Raw genomic sequence first — 21,882 nt, 5'->3', positions numbered from 1 at the left:
CAAAGCATACTTAATATTTTCTATTTTGTTTTCTCTTAAAGCACTGGATGTATTTTAGGAGTAGGACTTGTTCTTTCATTTATGAGTCACAGTAGCCAAACAGAGTCGCGAGTGCATGTTTCTGCTTCATTGCGAAAACTCTACAAATACCTGGACAGCAGTGAGGACCAAAGCAGAGGAGTCCAGGAGGTATGACCTATTTTATCACAAATTTTAAGCCTTCTATTTATTTTGTTGCCTCCCTTTAATAATTATAGTCTTTTTGCTGAACCTTTTTTTATCTGTGGTACTGGAAGGCTTGATTTCTAATTTTTCTTTTACCATGTATGGGTTTATGTCTGCTGGAAAATAAAAGTGATAACAACCGCAATAATAAGAATAGAATAATGTGTAATCTTGTACAGACATTAAGAAACTGCCTGAAAAGATAACAGACGTGATCCTTTAAAGGTCTTCTTTTATTTCTTAGCTCCAAATTAAACTGTTGAAAGTTGAATCATGAGTAACTAGGACTATGTGTCTCTTATATACAGTTGTTTACTCCTCATCTGATCTACTAAAAACAGACAAAAAGTTACTCTTAGAGAGAACTTAAATCCTAATACTTTGTTTTTCAATATGCCTTCTGCATACTTCTTTGAAATTTTGTGTCGCTAGCTAATGTGAATTTTGTACTTGTGCACACTGCTATGGCCCCATTTACTATTTTCTTTTATATTTTGAACACTTAAACTGAGACCTGCATTTCAGGGAGTTTTTTTCCAGGATATGTCCTGTAAGTTCTGACGTGGCCATGTACTTTGCCTATAACTCTGCCAAGGTAAAACTTGAGAATGAAAACTGATGAAATTCAAATAGTTTGCAACAGAAAACAAAAATCAGAACAAGCAGATGTTTTGCACGAGAAAAGCAACCCTGTCTGTACATGATATATGTACAGACAGTGGAGTTGCATAATCCTCTGTTTTAACTACAGGATTCAATAGAGATTGATACTATTATTTTTTTTGCCCCTGTTGGTAGTGTTCTGAAAGCTCTTTATTAAACACCTTCTATGAAATTTTATTTTTTTGGCAGTACATATGTGTTGGGGATTAGCCTTTTGCAATTTATGGTTCATGCATTAAAATTACTTACAGCTATGAAATAATTTATCTATCCCCAGAGATCTTCAAGTGCATTATTGAAATTAAGCTGAGTTCAATACAGCAGCTTCTGTGATGAAAGGCAGCAGCTGTTTAACATCATGAGATAGTTGGGGATGAGAAGAAAAACCTGCACTTTGCAATTAAAACCTCTGCAAGGATTTGTAGAGATGAGTAAAACTTGGGCAGCACTCTAGGATGAGTGCTATTGTATGAGATGCACAAGAAGCTCTTGCAGAGCTGTAAATGACTTGCATATAACCTGGTATTTGAGAAGTAATTTTGGCCTGCTGCAGCAAAAGGTACAACAAACGTAGCAAAATCTGCACGTTACTTGCTACAGGTCAAATTTATGTCAATCCTGCGCAGTAGGTAGGTGCTCTCTGCTTCCCTCAGAGTCATGTGTTGTTCTGCTGCTTAACTTTGGTACAGAGGAGGTTAAGACATTTGGCACACTTGCTTTGTTTGGTAGTTCAAACGTCACTGACATATTCTCCATGGCTAAGGCAGAAGAATAGAAAAGCAATGTTACTGGTGAATCCTTCTGCAAGGGCCGGAGTCTGGTGTTGTGGGCTGTGTGTGAGACAGTTTTACATGCTCATTTTCTGGACTGGTGGACCTGCTTGTAGTCCTGATGGGAGGGAGCACAGCATGCTGAGTGTACTTACATAAACAATGATCAGATACTTGTGTTTAGAAAATAGATACGTTTATGTAGAAGGTCAGGAGTTTGACCTCTGTAAAACCAGAAGTACTTCTAAGCTTTAGTTGTGTTTGTTTAACATTATTAGCATCAATGAAGAATCTTTCAGAGAGGGAATAAATATCTGAAAGTATAAACTGAAAATGTTACATATTTTCTATCATGCTGGCACATTACTGAGCATTGCTACAGTGAGCTTAATTAGATGCTAGTTAATGGAATAAAATTTTTTTCAGGTACTTGCCTACTCTGTGGCCTGTTCCTGTGTCTCTGCTTTCAGTGTTGGAATCATAGAAGCAGCTGAGGCTGAGAAGGCTATGAGCAAGCTACGGACCTTAGCAGAAAATAATCAGCAGGTAATAATTCTTCTGTATTTGGGCTTTGTTTCAGTTCTTTTTCTCTCTTTATCTATTTAATATTGGATACTGCTTTTCCCAAACTGCAATTCAAGACAATTATATTGATCTGCTTTTATCATTAACTAATACTGATGAATGTATTTTGCATATCACACAATTAGTAAGGCTACCACTTGATTCATTAATGCATATAGCAATTACAAGACAGTGAAATAAAAGCAAGTTGTATGTGTTTGATTGCATTTAGAAGAGAAATTGTTGTATTTGATGTCTTTAGTCCCTGCATCCTGCCATTTTTTCTCTTTTATAGTGTATTTCTATAAATTCTTTTTCTTGGTGGCAAAATACATCAAATGTGCTGCTCTGAATTTTTGCTTTCCCTGAACCACTGACAGTGCATAACCATAAAAATAGCCACAGCTTCCTACAGGTGTGTGTTTCATCCCTGGTGTCCTAGGATACCCCTCAAATTGCCAAAAAAAATCTCAATATTTTAGTGCAAGTTCTTTTCTGATTAATGTCTGCCAGGAAATGAAGGAGCTGGGGGAGGCAACCATTTTGAATCAAAGCTTGCTATTACATTAATCAGCTGTTCAGAATGTTTATCTGAAAAATAGGAAGTCAGAGCTAACTACCTGTGCTAGAGCTTTTTACCTTCATATCAGAAAATCTGCTCTAAAACAAAGGCTCTATGAAAGCCTATTTAATCTCAGAAAATCCCATGTCATTTGAAATAAAGCATCTGATATTCTAGACAAAGATATTACCTCTAATTGTTGGGAAATAATAAATATTTGAGTAATGTTTCAATAATAAATGTAAAAAGAATACAGCCTCCTTTGTAAAATCTGTTTTTAATAAGTTCTTTTCACCTTACAGACGTACAGTTTTGCTTTAGCTTTAGGTGCATTGGTACATGGATTGTCAGCTTGTGGTCATGGGAAAGCTGAAGACCTGAGTAACAGACTAATGCCAGCCTGGATAAAAATTGTGCTTGCAGAGGTAAAGGAATTTTCATGCATATCCTGGGTTTTGTAGTTGTTTTGTTGGTTTAGGTTTTTTTGCATGGGTGGGGGTAGAGGAGCTGGGGAAGGGATGGTGTGCAGTTTAAATTTAACAGTAGGAACATAATTTTCCTTGCTTCTGCAGGAGTGATGTTAGGAAAAGTTAAGACTATCTGAATATGCTGTTTAATTGATATTTGGAAGCAAGAACGTAATTTTGGGCTGTTTGCTAAAGGGAAAAAATCCGTTTCTCTTCTATTTGGATAATTTATGAGAAGTGCTTATCTTAATGAGGTCTTAATTTGGACATGTTCACAAATTTGAAAAAGTGCCCAAGGATAAAGTCTAGGTTAAGTTAAACTGTCTTGTGAAATCAGGTGCTGCTTGTCAAAACTAGAAAAAAGATGGGTGATTATAGTGCCTTAGTCTTTAAAATAATTTCAATTTATCTGTAAAAGTTAGGTGTTTCAAATCAAACCCTAGACTTACATATTAAGATTGCAGCTAAAGGTAATTATCAATAAAGAAACTGGTTTTGAGTTGAATTGCACTGGTATATTTTGTGGAATACAGATTGTGCTAGCAAAAAAAAAATTTGTCAATCCATGATGATTTCAGAGTTGGAGAACTGAGCAGGAAGCTCCATATAAAGCTTTCATTCATAAAGAAAGGAATTAGTATTATCTATTGTGCTGGAGTCTGATCTGAAAAGGCTATTGGGATTAGAAGTGTACTTATGATAGTAGTCATGGTTTTTAAGTTGGAAGAAACAAGCATTTTGTCTTACAGTAGTGTTGTGTCATCACATTGGCTCACTAGTCCTGAATTATGCTTCCAGGGTTCTCCAACAATGGAGCGTCTGGCTGCTGTCAGTGGGCTGGTTGCACTGGTGGGCTCTGAAGGAGGCATGATACAGGTCAGAATATGTAAGCAAATGGTACCTTAATCTCATGGAGAAATTTGCCTAGAAGGCAAGATGGGATGCATCCTTCCCATTCCTACAGCAATGGCTGTAAACCAGGACATCACATTTTTGCAATAATTACAGTTGGATATGAACTAACCAACACTGAATTGCAATGTGTAAAATGGGACTTGTTCCATTTTGCCATCATAGGGCCCATGTGCAGTGCCACTGGGGTAGAGTTTTCAGCCATGTAAGCTTTCTCCTTTTTTCTCTCCCGCTTCCATAAAAAGGCATGGGTGCAAGTGTAATCTGTTTTCCAAAGTTTTTCTCTGTTGCTTCTTTTTTATCTGTTACAAAATTAACCTTTTTTTCTTTTTCTCTTGCAGCTGAAGTCTGAGAGCATTCAGTCCTCACAGTTTCAAAGTAAGCTGAATGAAGTGATCAGAACACTTACACAGGTAAGAAGGTAGCCTTTGTTTCCTCCTTTGGATAATGCACTAGACATACCTTCACACCTTGCACAAGCAAGACAAGTCTGTTTAAAAGAAACTACGTAATATTTGTATCCAGCTTGAATGAGACAGTGTAGGAAAATTTGTCTAACTAGTGGTTTATTGTCTCAACAGATAATTAGTTTCTCAGAGCAGATTGGTCTTCAGACAAATGCAGCAAGACTTCTGGGACGTCTTCACATGTCCTGTTTGTCTTCTACCCAGAACAGGGCATCTGGTAAGATGCTTTATTACTGCTTCTTAAAGAATATGTAGAAACAGCACATCACTAAAAAGACAGTGTGGGACACATGAGATAATATAAGTTAGACATTGCAGCCCTGTGAGGTGACATGACAGCCTTTGAATCAGCGATCTCACACAGAGGTCCTGTGTGCCTGAAGTTGGAACATGAAGTAGGAATCAGTAACAGGATACCCCACATCTGCTTTTACTTGCAGTATGAAAGTAAGGTTCTAAATTGTTCTGGTCAAACTTGTATATTGCTTCTTTATTTTTTAATAGGATAAATGTAAGCAGGTTTTACAGTTCCTATGGCACGTGTATTTGACATCATCTCCATGCATTTTAGAACTGATTAATCTACTATTTGTTTTAGCACTTCCCACTATATAAAAAAATCCATACTTAAAAACTAGTCTATAACAAGACCAAACTAAAGTTTTAGAAGTATTTTCCTAGAACAGATCTTCTCTGGTTAGCTGAAATGAAAAAACTAGTGTTCTGTGCTCTTTCAGGGTGGCTGATACATTGCTAACTTTAAGTGTTGTTTCAATATCCATTGGTAAAGGCCGGATAATTAATCATTAATGATATACCAGTAACAAGGAAAAGCTAATGAAGTTGAAGCTGTTCACTTTGGTGTGAACGAAACTGGGAGCCAAAAATACAAAATGTAGATGAACATCACAAAGAAAAGTCTCACAGTTTCTTCTTTTACGTATGCCTGCATGCATGCATGCATGCCTAAGGTTAGATATGGAATGTCTGTGCTGCATTAAACTTCCTAAAATTTGAGTCGTTCCCTTTCAAAGCCCAGCTTGCAGTGCCCAATGTATTTTTAAGGACGTTCTTATCCCTGGTTTTTGATCTGTGAATTTGTTTTTTTCTGATCTGGTGGCACCTCCCACCACCAGAAATGTTTAGTTTGCCTTAAAGGTGAAAAGGCCAATACATCTATCAGTCTGCTGGTCTAAATACCCTGAGTCACCTACAGAATCAGTTGGCTCAAACACATCTCAATTTGGCCTGGAGCAGAAGGTTGTAATTTTTGCTGATGATGTTTTAGAATATAAGCAGTCTTTTTATCTTTACAGTTCCTCCAGATTTTAGCTACTTACCTGTAAACAGCTTTATCAGGGCAGCCATTGACTTTGCTATTGAAAGTGGAAAGAAAGGTAAGGATCAAACTACAGTATTCCTCTGGGAAATTTGTTACAGCTATAAAAGATGACCTTAAACACTTGCTTTTATTTGCTAAGAGAACTTTTCTAAGCACAAATATGAACTTCACTAATGTGAGGTATTTAAAATAGAAATTTAATTACACTCAAAAAGATAAGGTAATATTGTGTAGTTAGGACTTCAGTTTTCTCCACCTGATTCTTGACTTTTAAAACCCTATTCCCTTCCCTCTCTGTTGATGAGATGATGCTTCTTCCCTATGAGAATGAAAGTCAAATAATTTTTAAGTGTTAGCCTGTATACTCAGTTAATACTCCATCATCAGACTGACTTTATGCTGCCCCTTATTTCCGTGATGCTGGATTAAGATTCTCTGTAACAGCGTGGTATTAATCAGATTACTGCTGGGATAGATGCAAAGAAGCCTGAAGAAAGTAAGGTCTTACATGAGGAAGCCTGGTAAAAGAGCGATGTCTTGGAGTAGTCTTAAGGAGGATAGAGAGGATTGCTTCTATGTGGAGTTAAGTGAGCTCACTGCTGTCCTATGAAGCAAGCTTTGCTTTAAATGGAGTTTAAAGTGCCTACGTTTTGATTCCAGGAGGGCTGAGTTAACTTACGTTGATATAACATGGTACGTAGCAAAGGTTAGCACTTATCTGACTGTTCTTTTGGCCTGCATCTACAAGATGAGAAAGGAAAGCAGTGTCAGAAAACTTTGCTGTTCTCCCAGTAAGAAAACCAAAAGTACTACCTTACTAGATGAAGAATATCTTAAATTAACTTGTAAATTCACTCAAGAACAAGGGACCAGAAAGTTTCTATTAGTAACAAAAAACCGGTTTGACAGGACATTAAAAATGTAACCGTTCATTATAAATGAAATGGCTAATTCTCAGATGCAAAAAGTAACAGTGATTTTATAACACTTTTCAGTTCTTTACTACAGCTTGAACTACAGTGTAGTGTTCACATTTTTTTTGCTGAGCTGTAAAGCCATATATATTCTGACCGAATCTTCTGTTTTAGGCCCTGAATCTGTCCCAGCTGAGCTGGTGAAAGTAGCACTGGCACCCATTGCATTAGTTGGAGAAAGCCATCAGTATCCACCTGTAAACTGGGCATCCATTCTTTCTCCTTTGATGAGGCTGGACTTTGGTAAGAGTAGTAGTTTTCTATTAAAACTTCTGAATTTGTCACAAGAGTTCTTCATTACTGCAGCTTTCACAAACTTTGGAGCCCTCTTCAGGGCTTGAAGTTAGTGCAGTGGTTAGTTTTGTTATGCTTTGAAGACTGACTTTTTAGTGTTTGCAAGTATATATTTGTCATCACCATGTGGACACTGTTTTAACTGAAGAAAAACTAAAGAAGATCAGAGATGAGAAGTTCCCTAAAATGTTAGTGAAAGTGGCCTGAACATTTCATTTGATGTATATAAAAGCCCATCATGAAACTTAACTAACTGAATCCTGTTATGAGTAACTGCTAAATGCTTGGTCCAGTGCCCATGTCAGAGCCTGCATGCCACTTTTTCACATATTTCAACTGTTTGATAGTTCACCTATCTATCACTAGTTTGAAATACACTTTCTACTAAATTACACTGGGTAATAATTTTCAGAATAATGGATCAAGATTCCTATAGTGAGGTCTGCCATTCTTATGAAGAGCTGACACTTGTTAAATGTCTGGAGTGTTTTTTTTGTTCCTGCTTTTCCCTTAGGAGTCTTACTTTTGTAAATGAGGGAATTTTCAGAGGAAACAGTATGTCTGTTTTGTGGGTGGTTTTAGATTTCAGACAGCATCATTGTCTAGGAATATTGACTCATTTTTCATTCTGTGTACTAAATACTGACTTTTTTGGAAAGAAGGGTTTGGGGTTTTTTTAATTTTTACTTTTCTTAGCATTCCCACATTTTTGTTCATGAGGGAATTGAAATAACTTGAACAGGTGCTGATACTTCTTGCTGAAAGTGCATGAATGTTAAGACGAGTCTTCTAACATGTATGTGTTAAAAGCTTTAAGTAGGATTTTTAGAAAAATAAGTTGTAATGTAATGCTCTAGTAGAGCAACAACCCTCCTTTATTTTATGAGTCGATAACAAATTTAAAGAGAAAATATTTTCTTTATAACTTAGTTTGTTTTTTTCTGTTTTAGGTGATGAGGTAAAACATCTCTGCCTTGAACTGGCTGTGACACAGGCTCAGTCATCTCAAAATGCAGCAATGCTTTTAGGGATGTGGGTGGCACCTCCCCTTATCTACAGTCTCAGTGTACGTATGTCAGAAAACTTGTGGGAGCTCAGCACCTCTTTCATATAAAATTCCTCAGTGACAATGTTTAGGCTGTCTCACCAGAAAAGGATTACTGGTTCAGAATTCTTCAGAAATACCATTTAGTGAGTATTTATAATGAGAGAGAGGTTATTGTGGAGCCTTGAAATTCAAGGCAGACTTAAGACCTGCTACACTCATTTTACTTTACTGCTTAAGACCTATAGTGCTGATAACCTGGAGAGATAAAGCATGGCATGTAGGGAGAAAAAGTATCTTGCATTATACCAGCTAAAAGTCTTAACAGAAAGGTCCACCCTAATCTGTCCAAAAGCTTACCTACTTTTTCTAGCAAGGTCTCTTGATCTAGCTAACTAGTAAAAAAAGCTATGTCTTAAAAACCTTGCCTTAATTTTGTAGATACCCAACAGACTAACCTACAGTATAATCAAATTTGGTCTTATCCTTCATTGATTTTCTGTTCTTCTGGAATTAAAAGGTGGATTCCATGATACAGTATGTAAAACTCCCTGAATCCCACAGAACACTTGGCTACACATTTCTGTCACTTTATCCAAGTTCAGGAGCAGATTAATGACAATTCTCAGAAAATTAGTTGCTTGTTTCTGTGACCTCTTCAAGGAGTGTTTTTTTTGTTTTAATTCGTTAGTCTTAGATATGCAAACATTTGCTGGCAGTTTTAAGGTACATAATTGGTAAGGTACAAAAAAAAAGATTTTATTTCTGCCTACCACTTTTCCAGCTGCAGTGGGAATTTGCAGTCACAAAATATGGTGAGCCAGAGAAAATTTACGCTCTGCATTTCATACAGGATATTCATTCTTCTTCACTAGCTAGCAACATTCATACTTCTATGGCTATCATACTTCTGTCATTGACTGTCTAGACAGTCTGTATGCTTTATGTAGGAATGCAGTGGGCACCATGTAAAAAAATTGCTGTGTCCATATGGAGATGTGATGTCCAAGGTTCGTTGAAAGTAAGTTCTTCAGTTTTTAATGAAAACAGAATATTGACATATTTGAACTCTTTTGAATTCAAAAAAATTCATCAAAAAAGGGAAGAAGAAAAGACCTGAGAAATATTTACGACTTTAAGTGCTTTTATAAATCATGTTTGAGCCACTCTTTTTATAATTTCATCCAACAATAGTTCAAGGTCAGTGAAGAGCTAGAATTTGAAATGGAGCAAAAATTTTTCTTTTTCAGATGAAAACTCAGAAATATCTTTTCATGTCCCTATCCCTGTGGATGCAACATGTTGCAGAAGACAAACTGCAGTCTTTTACAGAAGTGCTTCTGATACAACAATTTGAAGTGAAGAACCGCACAAAAAGCCCAGAAATTTGCCAGTGTGTTCTACAGGGGCTCATCCAGGCAATGAAACTTCCCAACCCTGCCCAGTTTTGCTGGAGCTTTTTGTGTCAGGCTGTGGAGAAAATATATGAGCTTCTTCCAAATGAGGTTCAGGTAAGGAATATGTATGAGGTGTATGAACACTGTAGCTAGGTATTTTTTTAATGATGGGAAGTCCTGTCTTTTTTGCACTGACACATCAGATTCAAAACATGAATTAGGTGTGCAATTTTTAATTATATTAGTTAAAATAGCAGCATAATTTCAATTTAAGTTACTTTTGGTTATTTTAGAATATGATGTTGTGAAACCAATCTAACGTGCACTCCTGCCTTAGAAATGATTTGGTAATGGAAAATTACAGTATTAGTACTGAAATAAATTTTAATGAAAAAGAAGAAGTGAACAATGAGGAGGCTTTCTTTTTCACACAGAGGATTCAGTTTCTCACAGTGATTTAAAGAAACTATTTAGCTACAGAAAATACTTCCAAAGAATGGCACTTTGCCATTAAAAATAAAATAAACTCTTTAAAAGTATTAAAATACCACTGTTTTTGTAGATGGATGTATGTCAAATTCCTCAGCAAATACTCTAAAATAGATTAGGTGAGGCTAGAAGATAGATTAATTATTCATCGTTATCATTAAAAAGTTCCTAAACTCACCAGTTTTGATTATGAAGAAAGCCAGAAGTAGACATTTAGACATGCATTTACTTTTCTGTTTGCAGAGAGGTGAACTGGAGATGTACATTGATGTAGCCAGATGTATTTCAGAAATGGCTGATTCAGAGATCAATCGCATTGTCCAGATCTCCAAGGTAATTACATTTGAATTATGCTCTTTTATATCACCAGATCATGTGAAACAAACAACCTTGTCATTTTTATTGTTACCAGACTATTTTAGCTCACTGGGAGCATTTAATTGTTTTACCTGACATGTAGGTAAGAGTGTTCTGGATCTAATCTGCAGGCAGTAGAGAGAAGCAGAAGTGATAAGAATCCATATCCCAAACTTTCTCAAAGCAATTCAAATACTCATGATTTCACCTGAGAGGTTTGAACCGGCGAGTCTTAACTAACTTGGTGAGGTGGGGGTTGGCCTCTTCTCTCAGGCAACCAGTCCTAGACAAGACACAAAAAAGACACATTCCTAAGCTGCACCAGGAGAGGTTTAGGCTGGACATTAGGAACAATTTCTTCACAGAAAGGGTGATTAGTCCTTAGAATGGGAATGTCACACCAGGGAGATGGTGGAGACACTGTCCCTAGAGGTGTTTAAGGAAAGACTGGATGTGGCACTCAGTGCCGAGGTCTAGTTGACATGGTATAGTTGAATCATATGTTGGACTTGATAATCTCATAGGTCTTTTCCAACCTAACTGATTCTGTGATTCTGGGAATTACTTCTGTTAGCAGAACAGGAATGGTGTGAACCAGAGTGGTGTTATGTCTTCTGAATCTCAGACCAATGATGCAAATAGCACACCACAGTCCTGTTTGGTTAATATACCCACCTGCTTGAAACTGGACTGTAAATGCATCCTGGTGACTAGCTGTCCTTGAACTGGTGGATCTCGCTTCTATTAAAAATGTGAAATAATTGACTGAAAAACCTTTCATTCCTGACTTTATGTTCTGTATTTACATTCATGCTCAGAATGTTTCCTGGTGGACAAGATGACTGAGGATGATAATGTAATAAAAAAAGCTTTTATCTTATAGTTCACCAGTGGAATCAATTAGCGGTGGAATTCTTAGCAGCTGAAATGCTAAGGAAGTGACCTGTGTGGAATAACTTGATGTTTTCAGATGAAGCTTTTTAAAACAAACATCTGTGATGTAAAGCCCCCTGTTCTGTTTTCTATGAAATTCACTGGAGGACCAAGCAGTCAAATAGGTTGTGGAGGCTGAACTGTCATTTCCTTGTATTTTTCACTTCTTATTTCACACTGGAAAACATAATTTAAGAAAACCTCTTTTTGTCACTACAGTGTATCTGTCTTGCAAGAAGACTTGAGTGGCTAGAACTGTTAAGCTGGTTCATTCCATTTCAAAGGGGAATGTAAAATTTAACGCAGTATGAAAAAAAGCTGTACTGAGTTACACTTTGCTGGCCTATTTTGAACAATTCAAGTAAAGTTCAAGTAGCATGTAGAGTCTTCTGTGTAATAATGTTTTGAGGAAAATGAAGCCTACTAGTTATTCAAAGAGTTTCTTACTTTTTTATAAAGAGGAGTGGAGAATTTACTCTTCCCACAAGAAATGTACCTTTCAATTTAACATTTTTTAATTGCATTTGCAGAACAATATAGAGAAGGCCACATTCATGAAAGTGTATTTAGTTTCTCAAGGCAGATTGTCTCTGACGAACTTGAGTGCCGTGATTCATATTGTGGCAGGATATCACCAGAAGGAAAATATTTTGTGGATGTTCTTGCATAGTTTCTATCATGCTCGCATTGTGAGACATGAAAATACAGGTAAGATTAGGCTTAAAGAAAAATCAACAATGCAATCAACAGATATTTATGAATATACACTGATTCCTTTAAAATAATTTTAAGATGTTTTAACCAAAGTATTTCCAAATTTTTCCATATTGGAAACTACTGTCTTCAGAATTATTTTAGTATTCAAGTAGTTGTATCAAACTTTGCTTGTATGTTTTTCTCCAGTTACTTCTTTTTCTGTGGTCTGGCTACAAGTCATTTGTCTCATCAGTGTGGTTTACAGACCACAGTTTTAACTAGATCTGTGTCTCCCAGTCTTTTTAGGGTAGTGTTAGAGATGTACATAGTACATTAGAGACCTCTTTAATACTGCAAGTCTGCTAACCTTCTGACCTAAAGTCTGACTTACTAGTATGTGACACAGAAGGTGGGGGGATGTTCACATAAGACTGGTGGAACTAGGGAGATAACTTTCTTTCCTGAACTCCTTGCACTGATTTAACACAGGAAATAAATTTCCCTTTTTCCGTTTTCATAACTATGACAGATAGTCATCTGGTGGCTTAATGATTTGGGCTGGCTCAGCTATGGGTCTGACAAAGCATAGTGGCTGATGCAAGAGAAGTAGGAGAATCAAACAGGAAGATAAAGAAGGAAGAAACAAAAACAGAAAGATACAAGAATGAGGTCTCATTTTCATGGCAGAAAGGTCTTTGTCTGTCTGTGTTCACTGAACAGCTTCAAAGCATTATATTGCCAAATGCCTTAGCTGCCAGCTGTGTTTGAAGAACTTCAAAGTAGTGAGCTTTAATTGAGTGAAGTGAGGATCCTTTGGGTAAAAGAGGAGACAGCATGAAAGGGGGCACTTGTAAAGATTACATGGATGTAGTAATAATGTATGATGTAATGTGATCTTGGTGGTGAGCTTCTAGGAGGTAGAACAGATTATGGATAGCAGAATCTGAATCAATGAAATGTCTTCCATCCTTGAGATGAATTGAGGGCTGATATTATTTGCATGCTTTGACCATATTTTATTGACCCTCTCAACACTGTAGGACCATTTTCACAGTAATTTGCACATTGAGGGAAGGTTTAGGATCCTGTAGCAGTCAAATGTGCAGACTTGGTTAGTGGGTCCTGCAGGCTGCCATTATGTGAAATAATTCTCACGCAGTTTTTTGTTTGGGCTTTTTTTGTGAGTGTGTGTGTGTGTGTATGTGTGTCAGTGTGTTGCCTGCCCTATAAGCAACATTTCTGCACTGTTTAAGGGCCTGTATATGTTTTCTGTCAGTGGCAAAATTAATCAAATTTGATAATGGTGTTGGTGATCTTTTTCTTTTACAGTTGGTGCTTTCCTGTTATAGTGATTTTCTGTGCTTGCTTTTCAATGAAAAGCAATGCATTCTAGTGTTTAACATGAGTCAGCGTTCTTATTCTTTTTCTAGGAGTTCTGAAAAGAATGGACTGGCTGTTAGACCTAATGGGCTACATCAGAAATGTAGCGCACAAGTCAACACTCTTAGAAAATGTTGATCTGAAAGAGGTAATGGCTGTGAAAATGATTTGGAGCAAGGACAGAGATTCTGATATATTTTACATTTTTCCTCAGTTATAAGAATTATTCTCCATGCTTTTGTATTTTAGAAGATTGTGATCTCACCACCACAGAGAAGATCTTCACATTTTTTATGAATGAATGTGTATTTAAAACTCTTACTTTAAAATAACCTTTACATTTAAGTTATGATAGAACCTTAAGGCAACTAAAGGAAATAATTTCTTAAAATTTACTGTATTTAGAGCAATTTAAGGAAATTTTTGAATTCACTAGTAGAACTGTATAGGCAGGTGAGAACTGTGTAGTTTCTGGTTCTGAGAGAGCTTGGACAGTTTCAGAGAAATAATGTTGTTCACCTATTTTAGATCTTGCATTTGAGGACATAAAATAAGCTGCTGCTTAGATCAGAAGGGCATTAATTACATTGCTGCAATATTTCCCAGCCATTTATAGCACCACAACAGTGACCATCTCTGATCTCCCTCAACAGTCAGGTTGCTATGAAAAAGTTTTTTCCCCATTTTAAATAAGTTGTGGATCAGCTTTAATCTAGAAGATGATTGTAGAAGAGTGTGATTTTACTTTTCTTCATGTAGACATTTTAGTTTGAACTTATAAAGAGGCTTATGCTCTTCAAAGCATAGAAGTATATTAAGAACTTTTTAGTTCTTAATTTTAGTTCTTGCATTTTGAATTTTACCTGAATTTTTAGATGATTGTTTTTAAGAGCAAGTCATCATCTGGATTTTGGTCTTGGGTTTTTGGTTGGTTTCTTTCTTGGATGACTTTTTTTGTTGGGTTTTTTTGGTAAGGTTTTTAATTTTTTTTTCTCCTTCTGTATTATTCATTTAATGAAGTGCATTTTTGCCTTTTTCCTGTTTAGTGCACAGATTTCCTTGTGTGGCTGTTTGCAGCTTCTGTTTTGGCCTGGGCTGACCATGGTGCACCATTACTGCTTGGCCTCAGTGCTGACTGGTCACTGTGGAAACACCACATGGTATCACCAGAATTATATGAGGAACACATTGGCAAGCACCCCACTGATAAGTTTGCTGTGCAAGAGACTCTCACTCTCCTTCCAAGTAGCCTTTTCCTTTTGCTGGCTAAAGAACCGTGGAAAGAACAAACACAGAAGGTAAAACTGCATGTAGTGGTAAGCACTTTATATGAGAAAGAACCCCATTTTTGGTAGTCACCTTGGATCTTAGAGCAGTTATTTCCTCTATATTCTATTGTATCTTAATTGTGATCTCACTTTATTTTTAATGAGACATGAAAGTAGTTTCTTAAGTAAAATTTGAGAGTTGCAAAAAGAAAAAAAAATTCCAAAGCTGGGAGTCAAACTCTTAAGAAAATGCAGCCCAGAGAATTGGGAGCTGCTGGTAGCAAGTCAGTGTTTTAAACACTGGAAGAAGCTGGACACACCACACTGTAGCTGGACACACCACACTGTAAATTCAGAACAATCAAAGATCTTCTTCACAGTTTTCAATGTGTGTCATTTATTTTGAAGTATGAGTTGAAAATAAATGAGGAAAATTGTGCCTAATTTGGCAAACCTACTGTGCAGTGCATGTAGTTGCTATATGTGGAAGTACTGTTATTAATCTATAGATTAATAATTAGCTATTTTGTGCAAACTGGAGTCTGTTGAGAACTGGTTTCTCTGAGCATGCTTCTGTGCTCAGAGTTACCTTTGAAGTCAGAATTCAGAATGTTGGAGGAATGCAGGGGTGAGCTGTTAGTATGAAAGTACTTAATTAGGTTTTAAGGAAGAATGTGAGGCCTTGCCCTGAAAATCATCCTTAGGAATTTAAATACCATGTTGTCATCCAGGCACCCTGCATTGCCAGAAAAGAAAAAAAAAAAACCAAAAAAAAAAAACAAAAAATGAGAGAGGTCAAAAGAGGAACAAAGGCAATAAGAGTTCTGAAGGGACTTTTTTGCAGTAAAACATTTGGACAAGAGGCTGATAAGAATGAATTATATTAATAGGTTAAAGGTATGAACAGGCAAGATGGAGGAAAGCTGTTTAGTGTGCCTTCTTCTTACAAAGAATTATTGCTGACATAATAAGAAGGCTCAAAGGGAGTTTCAGATCCAGCTATGGAAAGAATTGCGTTGACAGGGAGATGTACTCTAGGGTGTTTTGTTTACTTTGGGCAGAAGCTTCATTGGTCACTGCCTATGATTAGATAACTGAATTTAGCAGAAATCAAATGTTGTCTGTCAAACTGAAAATAATTCATCGTGTTCTGATACAGGGGCTCTTTTAATTCAGATTTTTTTTTCATATTTCTGTCTTCAGTTTATTGACTGGCTGATCAATATGATGGAATGTCCTAAGGAAGCATTATCAACATCTTCCATGGACCTGCTGAAAGGTAATGTATTTTTAATTAGGTCCTCATTTTTCCATAACGGTCAGTACAGATCAAATGCAGTTGTTACAAGGAGTGAGATTTTGTCTTTGAGGTAATTGTCACAGGTAAGTTGGCATTCTTGTCTGTAACATTTTATATTTGCTGTTTCATCTTCTGATGCTTATAATGTAGCACTTAGGGTCCAAAGGATCTAGAGGTACATCTAGTGCACAAACTTATTTCATTGATAGATCTGTCTGTTGTTTTTGAAGTTACCCTTAAAAATAAGATGCAACATACTATTGGGAAATCTTCCGGTACTAGAATACAAATCACATAACTTAGGTACAAGACTGTGCTGTGTGGAAGGGCTAGGAGGTGAACTAGGACAGCCTAGTAAAAGGGTCTAAGAAAAAAAGGAAAGAGAAATTAGGGTTCCTGAAAAGATACAAGAAAAGAAAGTTGAAAACTAGAAAATATGTTGAATTATGGTAGGAGTTGTAGCCCTAGCATGCGTCCTATTGCTTACATATATACGTAGGATCTGTGCAAGTCATTTTAAGAGGACACCACAAATATTCTCAAGTGAAGTAAGTGCACTTGTGCTTCTTTCCATTAACACAGTGCACTTCCTTTGGACCATCTGATTTGTTGGACCTAAAAAAGGCTTCTTGAAATCCAGTTATTAAGTTATTTGCATTAATAGGATAATTACCCTTGCTTTGATGTCTGCAGTTTTAGTCACTCTCTGATGAATTCCCCTGTAATGTCTGCTTATCTCCACCAGAAGCAATGCTAAGGACTGCTCGAGAACCTTGTCTGTATATCAGAGAGTTCCAATATTCACCATATATTCTCAGTATGCCCCGATAGAGATAAGTCACTGTTCCCTTTGAGCTTCTCATTGTTTTTTTTCCTTTTACGTAGTAGAACATGAAACTTCCATCTGAATAACTAGACTGTGACTAGGTTGGTTATTGGATTTTGTCTAAACACATAATTCTTTCAAGTTGAATTAAAAAATCAGTGAGTTGCATTTCTAATCAGTGAATTGAGCAGAGGACTTAAGACTTTGTGCTTCTGTTGTTCCCAGTGCCTCCTATGTCCTGGCTTACATCATTGCTCATTGAATTTGAGCTTTCTGCAATGTTGGTTATCTGTGTGCCTAAGTGATAGACTAATTAGAAGATGATGTGATATGATTTCAGTAGGAGATGTGCCGCAAAGCAAAGGAAGGGCCTAGTACCTCACCACAAGTGAAAGAATTATGAAAAGAGTCAGTAAAAGAAGAACTAAACCTATATCTGTGCTAGTAAAACTACTAGGAAGAATACTCACATCTTTTCCTTTGGACTGCAGAACTTAATGTAATTTGTTCCTGTCTTCACAGTTACACTTCTGGCCTTGAGGTCTCTTGCAGAGTTCAAGAAGAAAGCAGTATGGACTAAAGCTTATGGGTGGTAGCTGCATACCGTACCTTATCCAATGAAGAAAATTGTCCATACTTGAAAACATAATACTATTACTCAGGCATCAAGAAGCTGTATTTCAAAGACATTTCCTATCAAAAGATTTTTAATTGGGTTCGGTTTTTTTTTACCCTTTTGCTTCATCACAAAAATTCCTATGAAAAGCAATATTTTGTCTTTAAGTCATGTGTTATTGTTTTGCAAATGTGCTGAATCTAAATGAGAAATACACATTCAGTTTCAATTGAATTGTTTCAGTAACATCTGGGAACCTCAAAAGCTGGAGCGGAATATTCCTTTAATTTGTGGAAGCTTTGAAGTAATGGTTGAAAATAAAAGAAACTAGTAAAATTTGATGGATATAGCGTATTTATTAAAGTATGTTTTAGTGTAACAGACTTGTAATGAGCATTATTTTTGAACTGATAATCCTTCCTTTAGTAATAACCCAATGTTCTTGTGCAGTAATGACAACACGTTATAACTATATAGTGTGATCAGAGTTTCTGAAGAGGGGTGATATGCATGTCAAGTTTGAAATGGCTTTATAAAGACTGCTGAAATGAGTTGATGATCCTGATGGCTGTAGTATCTACAGCTCCAGGACAGTTGCCATTTTCTTTCCACTTGTAACTGTTCTTTTCTCCTTGACACTTCTCTGCACATAACAAGAGTTCTTCCTCTGCCTCTAGGGAAAAGGGACAATATAGCAACTCCTTTACAAGTTTATGAACTTAAATAGATTAGCCCCTGCTATTTTCCTTATTTATTACTTTTTTCTTTCTGAAGGAATAGAGGCTTTTTCACTTTGCAATCTTTCCAAGAGAGGTATTAAAAGAGATTTTATATTTAGCAATCCTCCTTGCTGAAGTGGACAAAAATTAACTAAATATAATTGGGCACTGTTCCCTAGTGTCTTTCAAAACAGTACTGGTAAGAGCGTTGTTGATTTTGATCAGGTTGAAGGAAATTATATTTCCATATATCTATAAACACACCCCACTGGAGGAATTATCTTATTTTTCAGGACTGATAACATTTCCTCTGTTAAAGAAATTCTTTGATGTCTTGATCACTTGGTCTGTTCGCCCTGGGGAAGAGGAGACAGAGGAGAGCCCTCATCGCAGTTACAGCTTCCTTGTGAGGGGAAGCAGAGGGGCAGGCATTGATCTCTGCTCTGTGGTGACAGTGACAGCACCTGAGGGAATGGCCTGAAGTTGTGTCAGGGGAGGTTTATGTTGGATGTTGTCTGTTAGGAAATGATTCTTCACCCAGAGGGTGGTTGGGCACTGGAACAGCTGCCCAGGGAAGTCACAGGACCAGCCTGATAGAGTTCAAGAAGTGTTTGGGCAATACTCTCAGGCACACAGTGTGACTCTTTGGGTTGTCCTGTGCAGGTCCAGGAGCTGGACTTTGATGATCCTTATGGCCCCCTTCCAACTCAGAATAATGCATGATTCCATGACTCTTTCTAGGATTTTCTCATCCAACAGGGTACTGTGTGAAGGCTGAGCATTTCTTCATTGATTGGGTGTGTGGAGGATTAATGCAGTACTTGTTTGCCTTTCCAAAATAGTGGATAATTAGTGGTAGTTTTCTGCTGCATATGCAGCTGTAGATTGAGAAAACTGTCTAAAGGTGAATGTGCAGAAGGACTCGCTGAAAGTCCTTGTCAGAGAGCATGCATCTCAGTTCATGACTTTCCATTTGTGCGTGCTTCTAAGTAATCTCTAACAAAGCCCAATACGTCACATTTTAATGGTTCCATCTCTAATGTACTGTCTCAAACTAAGTTACACCTTTAATCATCTCAGTTTGCCTGTTGATTAGCATTTTAATTCAGATGAAAACTTGTCTTTTTTAAAGGAAATCGCTGTGTGAAGCCTATTTGCTGGGTTTCAGTTTGCCTAGAGGAGCAATATGTAAACATCTAAATTAACTAAATTCCTGCTGATATGTAGTAGAACATGGAATTCAAGGGACGGCATAGCATGGCCTGAGGGTGGCAATGCTTGTAGAGCACTGAGAGTTTAAGAGAGTATTTGAAATGTTTGAACACCAATGCACACGATACAAGAAATAAACAGGATAAACTGGAAGCATTTGTCAGCTCCCAAAGCTATGAGATTTGGATTGGTGAGACTTGGTAGAATGAGTTCCATGACTGGAGTGCTGGCATGCAGGGCTATAGACTGTTCAGGAGGGATAGGCAAGGCAAAGGAGTTGCATTGGAAGGCACAGTTTTCACTGCCATTCCTTGCAGTTAGGAATAATGTGGTTGAAAACCTCTGAGTGAGAATTAGGAGATGGAAAACAAAGCAGATGTCACTGTAGGTGTCTACTGCTGTTCACTCAGTCACAATGCCAGCAGTGGTTATATGATCTATGGGCAGTGAAGAGAAATCTCTGAACCAGTAGCCCTTGTTCATGTGGAAAATTTCAGTTTCCTGGACATGCTAGACAACTGTGACAAGGAAGTCTCAGAAATTCCAGAAGTATGTTGAAGATAATTTCTTGCCACAAGTATTCATTGAAACAACTAGGAAAGATGTCCCCCATCTCTCCCTCTGCCCCTCCCCATCCCCATCAGAAACTTGCTGTTTGTGAATAGGGAAGGAGATGATGGGAATTTTTAGGTGGCTGTTTTGGCCACAGTAATCATAAGTTTAAATTTTTTGGTGTAAATGAGAAACAAGACATCAGAGTTGCTATCCAAGATTTCAGGATAGCAAACCTTAAACTGCTCAGGAAGCTAGTTAGCAGTATCCTCTGGGAATCTGATTTTCAGGGCTTAGAGATCCATGAGTGCTGGTCCATTTTTAAGAGCAACCTTTTAGAAGCACAGAAGCAAGTAAATCACAGTATGCCAAAAGTCCAGCAAGAAGGGTAGAAGAACAGCTTGGCTGAACAGGGAACTCCTCTTGGAACTCACAAAGAATGATCTCTGTAAGAGAGGTCAGACCTCACAGGATGATTACGGAGCTGTGTAGGGAGAAAACATGAAAGTCCAAAGCTCAGAGTTGAAACTGGCCAGCGTTGGGTCAGATTAAAAAAGAAATTCTGGGTACTCTTCTGAGCAAGAAGAGATCTTAGGAAAATATTCAACCAATTCGTGATGAAGGTAGCCTGAAAAAAGGATGAGGAAAAGGCAGAGGCATTATAATGCTTTTGCATCAGTCATTAATAACATTGATACACGTGGGTCTGGCCTGTCCTCTCAGAGAACATACAGCAGCAATGACTTTCCATTTCTGGACACTGAAACTGTAAATGAGCAGTTGTATCACTTTAGTCTTTGTAATTCAATGGGCCTGATGGGATTCATCCCAGAGCACTGGAGGAGCTATCTTTTGGGAGTCTGGGGAGATCCCTGCTCACCAGAAGCTGCCCAACATTAATCCAGTTTACCAGAAGGGCGTGAGGAAAGACACAGACAACTGCAGGCCTGTTAACTTCATTACCAGGGAAGATTTACTGAGATCATACTGGATACTATTGAAAGGCAATTAAAGAACAATACAACCATTGATCACAGTCAACATGAGTTCACAAAAGGAAAGCCCTGAGTAACTCATCTGATACCCTTCTATGATACAGCTACCCACCTAGTGGGTGCACTGGTTAAAGAACTGGCAGAAGGGCGGAGCTCAAAGACTTCTAGTGCATGGAGCTGACAGTCATCCGCAGTGTTCCTCAGGTTTCAAATCTGGGGCCAGTTCAGCTCAATGTACTTATCCATGATTAGGAGGCAGGAATGCACAATTATGTTTGCTGATAATACTAAACTTGAAAGTTGCTGTTGACTCTTGAGGGACAAGAGACCTTGCAAAAAAATTTGGATAGTTGAGGATTTGGCTATGATTAATGACATGAAATCTAACAAGTTAAAACGGTGGATTCTGCGTCAGGTACAGAGGTACCAGGTGTCAGATTCCTGACACAAGTCTAAATTGGTAGAGGAGTCATACTGGAGAGCAGCCCTGTATAAAGAGATCTGGGGTTGCTGGTATCTCAAGGCACAAAGATTGAAGTTCAGAGAATCACAGAATTACTGGAGTGGAAAGGGTCCTCTGGAGGGCAACACACCTCTCCTCGTTGGCTCCTCCACCACTTGCATTACTAAGTTATCTTCCAGTATCTGCAGGAACTTCCTGGACTGTGTGCCGAGCCATGTTGTGCCTCCAACAATTACCAGGATTGTTGAACTCTCAGAGGAGGACCAGGGCCCATGATCTCAAGGCTACTTCCAGTTACCTCAAAAGGTAGGTAACTTACCTCCAGAACTTACCTCCAGAAAGCCTCATCAGCTTCCTTGTCCGAGTCAGGTGGCCTATAGTAAACACCCACAAC

General features: G+C 37.6%; 1 protein-coding gene across 3 annotated transcripts in view; it reads left to right on the top strand.

Annotated features, from left to right (window-relative positions):
• The window catches only part of FOCAD (focadhesin), a 92,782-nt gene extending 74,904 nt beyond the window's left edge, over positions 1-17,878 (top strand). For all 3 annotated transcript variants that reach the window (XM_041485572.1, XM_041485573.1, XM_041485571.1), the window contains 16 exons: positions 42-189; positions 2,085-2,204; positions 3,087-3,209; positions 4,050-4,127; positions 4,505-4,576; positions 4,745-4,847; positions 5,947-6,027; positions 7,061-7,189; positions 8,191-8,306; positions 9,536-9,796; positions 10,415-10,504; positions 11,992-12,169; positions 13,588-13,685; positions 14,584-14,835; positions 16,009-16,084; positions 17,454-17,878. In XM_041485572.1, the coding sequence (XP_041341506.1) occupies positions 42-189; positions 2,085-2,204; positions 3,087-3,209; positions 4,050-4,127; positions 4,505-4,576; positions 4,745-4,847; positions 5,947-6,027; positions 7,061-7,189; positions 8,191-8,306; positions 9,536-9,796; positions 10,415-10,504; positions 11,992-12,169; positions 13,588-13,685; positions 14,584-14,835; positions 16,009-16,084; positions 17,454-17,527 (1,999 nt within the window). In that variant the 3' untranslated portion in view covers positions 17,528-17,878. The remainder of the gene's footprint in view (positions 1-41; positions 190-2,084; positions 2,205-3,086; positions 3,210-4,049; positions 4,128-4,504; positions 4,577-4,744; positions 4,848-5,946; positions 6,028-7,060; positions 7,190-8,190; positions 8,307-9,535; positions 9,797-10,414; positions 10,505-11,991; positions 12,170-13,587; positions 13,686-14,583; positions 14,836-16,008; positions 16,085-17,453) is intronic.
• Positions 17,879-21,882: the final 4,004 nt, after the last annotated feature.

Source organism: Pyrgilauda ruficollis, unplaced genomic scaffold (genome assembly GCF_017590135.1).
Source record: "Pyrgilauda ruficollis isolate IOZ18807 unplaced genomic scaffold, ASM1759013v1 scaffold71, whole genome shotgun sequence".
NCBI lineage: Eukaryota > Metazoa > Chordata > Aves > Passeriformes > Passeridae > Pyrgilauda > Pyrgilauda ruficollis.
Note: the sequence above shows the minus strand (reverse complement) of the source record. Positions and strands in the feature narration are given on the sequence as shown.